The sequence below is a fragment of the Montipora capricornis genome, chromosome 2 (assembly GCF_036669925.1).
Source record: "Montipora capricornis isolate CH-2021 chromosome 2, ASM3666992v2, whole genome shotgun sequence".
In the NCBI taxonomy this organism is placed as follows: Eukaryota; Metazoa; Cnidaria; class Anthozoa; order Scleractinia; family Acroporidae; genus Montipora; species Montipora capricornis.
Genome location: NC_090884.1, coordinates 62,914,221 through 62,924,259, shown reverse-complemented (window position 1 = coordinate 62,924,259; position 10,039 = coordinate 62,914,221). Strand labels below are relative to the sequence as shown.

The window sequence follows — 10,039 nt, the reverse complement described above, 5'->3', positions numbered from 1 at the left end:
TCAGCAAAATGTAATTGCGGCGGCGTCTCTGGTGTTATATATATAAAAGAATTTTAAAATGCGGAGAGGGTGACAATGAATGTACTGTGGGAATACTCAACGTGTGTGTCGAAAGGAAGTGTGAAATTTTTTTTCCAAAAATTCTTACGATTCTTGTAAAAGACTGGAATGATATGTGCTCATTAATTGAGTTCGCATTTCGGACTGAGTGCCACGCCTTGACGAAAAGTCTTTGTTTCCATGAAGGCGACCGGTCAATGATGTCAAAATTCTCTAGGTCGATTTCATGTTGGTGAAGCAAATGATGTTGGGCCTCTATTAAAGACACTCAGTCCGAGGTGCGAACTTTATTAATGAGCACATATCATTCCCTGTTATTTATAAGAATCTTAAGAACTTTTAAGATCGTGGTAGAAAAAAAAATCCACCCTTCGTTTCTACCCACGTTTAGTATTCCCACAGTAAATTCATTGTCACCCTCTCTGCATTTTAAAATTCTTTCATTGCTGCCGCAGTGAGTGAGCCTGAAGCGAACGAACGAGGCATCTCTCTTATCGGGAGGAGGGTAAGAACTGCATGCTAGCATATAATACATTTTTCTTCAAAACGCAAGGGATTGTGGTCAAAGGCGCAGGGAATTGTGGTTATCCGCGAATGGAGGAAATAAAGCTGCATTCACATTAAAGCCGAAACATGATTAGAGTGAACATGTTCCAAGGAAACATGTTTCGCCTAGACGTGTTTGTTGTTGCATTGCTCACATCAAATGTCGGTTTCAAACACGTTTAATGCATGGTAGTATAATTTAAGCAAGAGCCGATACAACGTAGATTTGATTTTAGTGGTGTACTCTATTTCGGCTGGCCAAACCAGCCTTCTTCAGGTACAATGAGAGTTTACATTGAATTACTTCTATGTACATATATATCTATATCGTAAATGGGTGCTGACGTAAGACTGGGAAAAATGTGATTAAACATGGCAGTTACAACGAATTTGAATTAAAATACTAAGAGTCACGGAAAAATAACGGAAATCACTAAAATAATAAACTGAAATCTAATACGTTTTTTCTTTATGCTGTCTCATGGTACTCGCATAAATTTTTTACACTTCAGCTGTGGAATGGAGCTGGAAATCACTGTAACAGTTCCATTTATTCTTTGGTTTAGTGTAAAATTTCAAACCCTTCGGAGGAGGAGAGCTATGGGGCGTTTAACGAAGAGACGGCATTTGCCCTTTCTTTCGGTACAAATTTCGTGAAACTCTTCGACAAATAACTCGGAAACGATGCACCGCACAGACCTGAGAATTTCAAGTTCTTGACCTTTTCGAATTTCAGCCTTTTTTTTCTTGTGGCGTGACAGCGAAACTATCCGCAGTTTGAATAAAAAACAGAGCAGGTTCTGATAATCATATCGCGTATCACATCCTGTGTTCACACTAGGCCGAAACATGGTTAGTCTGATCACGAATGAAACATGTTTCGTTATAAAAGGTGTTCACATCAGACAGTGCATTGCGGGAATCATGGTTGAAACATGATTATGCTGAGCACGACTGACACAATCTCGCGAGATGGTTTCAATCATAATCAGACCAAGCACGTTCAAACGGCGGATGGATGCGGAGAGAAGGCTAGTGCCCAGAAGAACCAAAATTGGGGCTATTATGAGGCCAAATATCTAGTTTCAATGGGGTTTCAATATGGGCCGATGAAGAAATACAACGGCAATTATCGGCGATTGCTGAGCTTGTGGAAAACGGAATATCTTGTATAATCGGGGGTGGAAGCTGAATAATGAATAACGAGTATAAATAAAAAATGAATAATGAATAATTGGGTCTGAAAACGCCGGAATAATGAATAACGCAGTTAATGTGCCAGTGGAATAATGAATAACAGCAATGAATAATGAACAACCTACAAAAATTTAAAAAGAATAATGGATAATTCGAACTAAACACCCAAAGAATAATGAATAATCGAGGTCCAATTATTCAGCTTCCACCCCCAATGTATAAAGACGCCATGTGGTCCACCAATATGGCGGCCGGTATTCAACGAAAACATCTGGAGGTCACGTTGCGATGAAAGCGCTTACTTTTGCTCCTGAGATAAAATACATGTGTTTGAACACATCTCCTACTGTACGTGAAAAGCTCAAACTGCTGAGATTCATAGGGATAGACATTTTTCAACCAAATAGCTTTTCATTATGGCGTCACGCAAGGTGACAATTCGGAAATGTGTCACGCACGGAGCTGGAAATTTGCAAAAAGATATATCTTGGTCATCATCAACCTCCTTTAGATGAAAATTCAGAAAACCCTGGAATTTTGGAGTTTACTTTGGCTCTCTCAAAACATTTTTTCTCTCTGCTAAACTTGAAAACAATCACATGGACACTTCTCTTAACATACTGGTTATTCAGAACTCGAAAACACAAAGCGAATCAATTTTTCTTGTACGTGCCATGTTTCTCAGAAGCAACGCATTGTAAAAACATTTGAAATTCGAACTGCTCTATTTTTAAAAGCAAAGCATGCTACCGAGCTGAAAACAGGCCAGCAGATATATATGAGTTATTATGTATTTTACCCGAAGAAGGTAAAAGCTTAAAATTTTTAATTTTAGTTTTTCGTGACGTCACGTGAAAACCAAGGATTGTTTTCTTTCTTTCTTTCTTTCTTTCTTCTGCCACTTAAAGGGGTGCTAAATAAGCCCGCCTGGTATGTTTGCTACGCCATGCTGACGAGGCCCAAAAGGCCGAAACAGCTGTCCATGGCTGCTAATTGACCGGGTGTCATCGTGATGTGTTGGCCACACCGGGTTGTTGTTAGCGTGTGTCACCTTACTTTTATTATTGTTGTTTTCTTTCTTCCCTCGACTGGCGTCCAGAAGGAGGTTCAGCTTGGGGTCCAGTTTTGTACCCTCCCTGCTCAAGACCTATTAAAATTTCCCTTCCGTTCCACGCACGAACCGTCGTTAAATTACCGCAAGCATAATTGAACATCTCCCTTCCCTCGGCAGCATTTGTGCCATTTAGGTAAACCAGTATACATAACACCAGGGACGCCGCCGCAATTTTCATTTTGCTGAAGAAGGTTACAGGAGTAACCGAACGGTCCAAGGTATTCGTCTTTTTTAGCCAGAGTCAACTTTTATGATAATTAATCTCTAATTAATCTCATTTTATTAACAGAAATGCCTGGCTACAGACCAGATATTTTTGAATACTAATATGATAACACAACAACTGAGACGCTAACCTTTATTTGACGTGTTGCCATAAAAACCATCCAGATGTTTTCGCTTGGTTCTAAAGAAGCTTTCTATGTAATTTTTTTCGCGATTTCGAATAAAATGCCCTGTTTTTCATCCTCGTCCATGGGCGCCATTCGGTCTCCCTCGCTGCTGGGTGTTATTGTGACGTTTCAAAATGCCGCAAAACAAACCCTCGGTATGCTTCATACTATTCTGACCCGCAGATTTGGAACCGACACAACCCTCGCTCTTGGAACATGCACAGGCCCCCCAAGAACACACTGAACACCCAACCACTCAATTAGGAACGTCTCCTTCGTTGACGCAAATAAGGTAGTCGGAAGCGTCGTAATGGTCGGGAAAGTAGAACTAGATTCAACTTTCCCAATCATCCAGACCATGTGCCGCAGCTAGATCGCCGCAGTCGGCGGGGACAAATATTTCCATATGTCTGCGACGTGGCGCAAACCTATCGGCGATCCGGTGTCGCAGACCAATCGAAGATCAGAACGTTGCAGATTATATGGAAACCAAGCTTTTGGGAAGTCCGTTCCTGTTTCCTAGGCTCCCAACGGGCAGCCCTAAAACCAGGAATGCGGAATCCGGAATCACAGGTCATTCTTTTACCAATACAGAGAATAAAAACTATCCTAAACATTCATAAAAGCTAACCTTAGGCCTAATTAGGCCTAAACAAACGTTTTTAGGCCTAAGGTTAGCTTTTATGAATGTTTAGGATAGTTTTTACTCTCTGTATTGGTAAAAGAATGACCTGTGATTCCGGATTCCGGATTCTGGGTTTTAGGGTTGCCGGCTCCCAACAGCATACATGTTTATGTGTACTTGTGTATTTTTTTTGCTATTTTCCCGTGAAATTAAGCGAAGCAAGCGGCTTCAACGGGATTCGAACCCATGACCTCTGCGATGCCTACGCGACTCTCCGGCCAATTAATCTCAGCCTGAAATAATTTCAGATGTGTTTAGAATTTTCCGGGGTAAGTCAATCTTTTGAAAGGAATGTATGTTTTGAAGTGCGGATCATAGGCGAAATATAGAAGTGATCGTCACTTTATAGACAATTTTATGTCCTGAGCACACGCACTCGTAAAAATACTCGACGTGCACGTTAAAAACTGAAACCGTAATTTCGTTATGCACGGGTAGAAACAGAGGAAAGCCATTCTTTCTTCTCGGAACTAAAATTAGGATGAATGTAGCTGGGAGGCGAGTTAGAGCTGAAAGTCTTCTGTTCCGCTACGGTAGACCGGACAATTTCTTGGATGATTTCCTCTAGTTCCTTCAATTTTTGGGGGCACGTTGAATCCATGTGAGAGGTGAGTGAGTTTTCGGAACCGGAAGTTGCTAACCGGAAGTGTTAAGCGCTTCTGAGGGCCAATCGTCACTTGTGTGTTGGTCATGTGATGTGGAAACCAAAATAAAGTCCGCGGCAAAAAAAGAAAACAGAAAGGAATTATCATTTAGCCAACTCTACGAGTTAATTGTGTTCGGAAAAGAAAGCTTACACTATGGGTCGAATCTTCCTTGCCCATCCTGGTGGTACAAGACTGTTTTCTTGCGGTAACTGTGACACTGCCTTGACGAATAGATCTGAGCTAACCTCGACGGTACGTCGTAGCTATATTTATTTTCTTTTGAATATCAATGTTAGAAGTGTTCTTCGCACATATATCCTCGCTGGTAATGATATATCTGTAAAAGGAATTATGTTGAGAAAGACTCGGGCTTATTGTTATAACCGAGTAGAATGGAAACCTTACAAGTTAAAGTGAAAATGGCATTGCTATTTTCGCTTCAACAATCTCAAATTAAAGAAGCGAATATTTATTTGAATTAAAATTTTTTTATTGTTACGATTCTTTGTTTATTTACTGCAAAGAGAGAAAGGCAGTTTGCTTGATAAGTAATCATCAATGTGAGTACACGGTTAGATTTTGAGCCAGAAACCATATTTTTGGAGAAGTACTTTAATGTACATGTACCAACATGCAAAGTTGCTGTGCGACACGAATTACGCAGTCTATTATTGGCTTTTGCCATGTTGGGATATTGTGAATTTTTGTGAAAACAAAGTTGTGTGGCTACTCGTGTGAAAATACTGTTTGCCGACACATAGAAAGCTATTTCCTGATTCCATATTGACTATATTATTTAATGATAATAACAAATGTTGATCAATTGAATTTCCATACTATCAAAGCTTACCAAGAAAATGCTTCCAAATATTGTGACATTTTTATCTGTGTGATCATTACAGAAATTTACTGGAGCTACAGGGAGAGCATTCCTCTTTAAAAAAGTGTGAGTACTCTATCCTGTCAAGAAAATTTGAAGAATATTAATTTTATTTTTAAACAAATGGGGTTATCATTTCCTTGGTCCCAAAACCAGCCACTGACAAACCAAGCCTTGGAAATGCCTTTGCCTATTTGATAGAGCATTTATGACCTTTAAGTTAATACATAACGTCATGCCAAAGGAAGGCATTCATTGGCCACCATGCATGATATTTAGAAAGATGCCTTGATAATGAATCATTCATGTAATAAATTTTAAGCTGGCCTCTATTTAAGTATTCTGTTGTTGTAATAAGTGTTTAATGTCACTTTTACTTTGTCTTGTCCCGCCTAGATTAGTTTAATAACTATTTGCAGGGCATCTAATATCGTAAATTTTATCTATTGCTAGTAAGTAAAACTATTGTTGTTATCGTTGTTAGTCGAAGCCTGCCTCACAACCTAGTTCAGAAACTCTGTGGAAACCCTCACTCTAATTGCATTGATAAATGCGAGCCTTTGTTGCAGTCTAATGCCTAGCTATTCTCTCTAAAATCTGGATGGCTTGGCAGTGACGTCTCATAGAGTTATGTTGTGAGAGGGACTGTAAGTAAAAAGGGACTTTGCTGACTCTTGAAACCTGTAGAATCTGATGTAGAGCTAGTTGACTGTAACAGTTATAATCCATTGTGATTAACTTGATAGGGTGAATTTAGCATACAGTGAAGTTCAAGATAGAGTTATGGTATGTGGAACATTTTTACATTGCCATTGGTTAGGTTTTTAACCTACTAATAAGTTCACTCTGCTTTGAGAAATTACCTGAAACAAACAATAATATTGAAGCAGTTACTTGATGACAGAGGTTCACCAACAGACAGGAGACAACCAGTTATGTGTTCACAAAGTGTTGAAGAATTGAATTCAGAACCTCGGAAGCCAAATCAATCCAGCGTTTTCAGGTTTTCAACCTAGTGCATCCGCATACAAATTCAATGCCCTAACCACAGGACCATGCTACGTCCTTTGTAAATGCCGTAATTTTTCTGATCTGTAGCTTACAATAAAATATTGTAATGTAAATAAAGGTGCCCGGAATTACAGAAACAGGACACCTGATATTTTATGAAAACAATTGGGGAAATATCATGGGATGGATAGCAAATTGCCTAGCCCACTGTTTAGCTCAGTAAGCATTGGACTACTGGGCGGGAGGTCACGGAATCAAAAGTCTGGCTGGACCAACACTCAAGGTCTTTAAATAACTGAGGAGAAGTGCTGCTTTTGTAATGACCTCTGCGGATAACAATGATAAGCCGTAGGCCCTGTCTCACAACTCTTCAATGTTCATAACCCTGTGGGATGTAAAAGGACTTACTCACCATTTGTAAAGAGCAGGGCATGGAGTTTCCTGGTGTTGTGGGCGTTCCTCTGTATTTATATCATGGTTGGGAGAGTAAATGCTCAGAGATATTAGCTACACCAAGCTACTCTAAAATTGGAGGGTAAACGAAGATATGATGATGGCATTGGGAGGTAGGAGAGGTCTATAGTTGTCAATCTTGATGAAAAATGTGGTGTTTTGTAGACTGAGGTTTTTAGGGGTTTTCTGAGTGACGAATATCCCTAATATTTGTCCAGTTTAAGCATGGTTCTATTATGTTGCTGCTTGCCTTAAGGAATTTCGCAAAATTTTATACAAACAAGCAAACCCTACAATTATTCGTGATAATATTTTAAGACACTTTTTGAAATGTCAGACGCTGTGCAGAAAGTTGTGTGATTCCATTAAATGCATGGATTTGTCTGTGCAAATTGCTCTTCTGTTCTGATTCCACTGTGACCAAACCAATGGAATTTGTGCCCTTGATGACATGGACTTCATGTTCTAGATATTCTTAATAGCTAACTAGTTGCACCCTTTGTCCAGGGATAGTTATCTTACTTCTGCCAAGTCCTTGTACATGGCCAATGGCCACTTCGGGGCTGGACAATCTGCGAGCTAGTGAGTCATATGCGAGTCTCGCATAATTTTAAGTGTAAGCACCCATTTCAAATAGCACTGATAAATGTTCAGTATTTAAGTGGAAGCGCCCATTTTAAAACGGACTGGCAGCACGGCTCATCATGTTGGCTTGTATGACTCGCAGCCATGGCTCATGTGGCTCACTGGCTTGCACATTGTCCACACTTGCCTCTAGCCTAAAGCATTAAATCACCTTGTGTGAAATTATGTTTGTTAAGTACCCCCTTTTTAAATGTCTTTTATCAGTTGATAGTTTTCCCTCAAATTTCAGCTAACTGGAAGGCACATGGTCAGAGATGTTTTCTGTAAGAATTGTGACATTAAATTGGGCTGGATGTATGTAAGTGTTGTGTAGGATTTCTGGTGATCTGTTCCATCATCTCCCATCATGGTAATTTCACAAGGACTGAATGCAATTCAAGTTTCAAACTACTGACTTTAATAATTATCGTTGTGTGTTTCACATAAATGGCAACACCAGAATGGCTCTCTAGATGTGTTAATTACAATATCTAGTGTAACATGATCCTTCTCCTTCCATGGCTTTCAGAGAACAAAACTCCTTAGGTGTACTGCTATAAATGTTATTGTTTCAGAGATACTGTTTACATAATGTGCAAAAGATGAAGTTATGTAAAGTTGAGACTAATGCAGTGATTAAAAAAAATAACTACTGAAGACGTAGAAAAGGAGCAAACAAAGGCAGTAAGCTAAAAAAAGAGAAGATGTTATGGTTTTTGCCATTACTTTTACACATCACAGTATGAATTCTGAAGTAAATGGTTATTTTCTGTAAAACTTTTGGCTCCATTTTTATGAGGCAATAAATACAGAATTAAGAAATTATTGATAGTTATGCATTTTGTACTGCATGTTTGACTTTACTTTTCTTTTCTGTTATATTTTATATCAGGAATATGCAACAGAGGAAAGCCAGCAGTACAAGGTCACTGTGATTTTCATCCTTATTTAATGCAACTTAACAGCTGAGATAATGTTGACCACATGTTTGATAAAGTACCAACATAGCACATTTCTTTTCAGGAAGGTCAGGTCATTCTGGAGCGGGCATTGGTAACAGAGAGTGAAGGAATAGAAGAAATCGGAGAATGAATATTTAAACGCCTACCTAGGATATTTTGTAAAATACCAAAGAATATTCACAAAAATGTATTGTAATTTATTTCACAATCAATGGATAGCGATCATTATTTGTTACAGGTTTTGTAAGTGCACTGTATTATATTAATATCACTTTTTAACCAATGGGTGCCAGTCATACATAAATCTTTTGACAGATACTGAGATAATGTTATCTTAGACCAGTTTTTTTTTGACATTTAAGAGTTATCAACTCTTATACAGTTGTCATAGATTGCACCAAGACTTGTTGTGTTATGGTATATCTACAGTATTTAGATTTTCCAATATTGCAGTATACTCTGATGATGCTCTTTGTCCTTGTTGACATTGGCTGTTCATTTGTATGACATTGAAATGCCATTTTAAGCTCTAAAACCATTCTAGCCTTCTAGGTATATTACATTGACATTTCACAAGTATTGGCCTTCACAAGCCAAAGTAAATGCAGTTACTAACTTTTGTGAAGAATTTAAATTTCGTGGCTGGTATGACGCGGCGTTTCGTCTCGGCCAAGAGACTCATCAGATACTTTTCGAATTCCAGCAAACTCGTTGAGCATCGCGCTCAAAGTCCCGTTCGCGAAGTCAAGATGTTAGCAGTCTGGCCTTCTATCACAGAAGGATTCCCAACCGCAAAGTTCACGAGTTATATGCAATAAAAAATTGTCAAGTACTTGACATTTTTTTATTGCATATTACTCGAAGTACTTGACAATTTTTTTATTGCATATAACTCGTGAACTTTGCGGTTGGGAATCCTTCTGTGATAGAAGGCGATGTACCGCATCGCAGGTCATTGTTTTTGATATGATATGATATGATATTTTATTATTTATGCACGGTAAAATCATCAGCTAAGATTACAAACAATGCTAAAATCTAAATTACAAAAGGTAAAATTTTAAAATGATTACAATAAAATACAAACTAGTTAAAATATAAAATATTTAAAAATATTTAAAGTTCAAGCTATAAACTAAAAGCTGTTTTCCGTGAATGCCGTGCGTTGGACTTAAAGAATGTCATTAATCTTGCGTTTAAATACCCCCAGAGACTCTGAGTTCCTTATATCGCATGGTAGACTGTTCCATAATGTGGCACCATTGTAGCTAAAGCTTTTTCGGTAATAATCAGTGCGCGGTAATGGAACATTGAGCTTATTTTCAGAGTCCCTGAGGACATAAGCAGAGTCACGCCACGAAAACTTTGAATACAGATACTCCGGAGCTAGCCCGTGCAGACATCTAAACACCATAGTGGCTTTATGAATTTCCTGCTGGCGTGCAAGATTTTTCCACCCTAAAAACTC

At 38.7% G+C, this 10,039-nt stretch overlaps 1 protein-coding gene across 1 annotated transcript; it reads left to right on the top strand.

Moving 5' to 3' along the window:
* The first annotated feature begins 4,697 nt into the window (after positions 1-4,697).
* On the top strand, positions 4,698-9,403 carry LOC138030694 (protein yippee-like 5). The gene is made up of 6 exons (XM_068878578.1): positions 4,698-4,893; positions 5,544-5,587; positions 6,268-6,307; positions 7,860-7,928; positions 8,502-8,534; positions 8,633-9,403. The coding sequence occupies exons 1-6, from the start codon at positions 4,795-4,797 to the stop codon at positions 8,699-8,701; spliced, it is 354 nt and encodes a 117-aa protein (XP_068734679.1). The 5' UTR covers positions 4,698-4,794; the 3' UTR covers positions 8,702-9,403.
* The last annotated feature ends 636 nt before the right edge of the window (positions 9,404-10,039 follow it).

Coding starts and splice junctions, on each gene's coding strand:
- LOC138030694 (XM_068878578.1), top strand. CDS start 4,795: ATGGGTCGAATCTTCCTTGCCCATCCTGGTGGTACAAGACTGTTTTCT. Junction 6,308..7,859: donor AAGTTCAAGATAGAGTTATG/GTATGTGGAACA, acceptor CTCAAATTTCAG/CTAACTGGAAGGCACATGGT. Junction 8,535..8,632: donor AGGAAAGCCAGCAGTACAAG/GTCACTGTGATT, acceptor ATTTCTTTTCAG/GAAGGTCAGGTCATTCTGGA.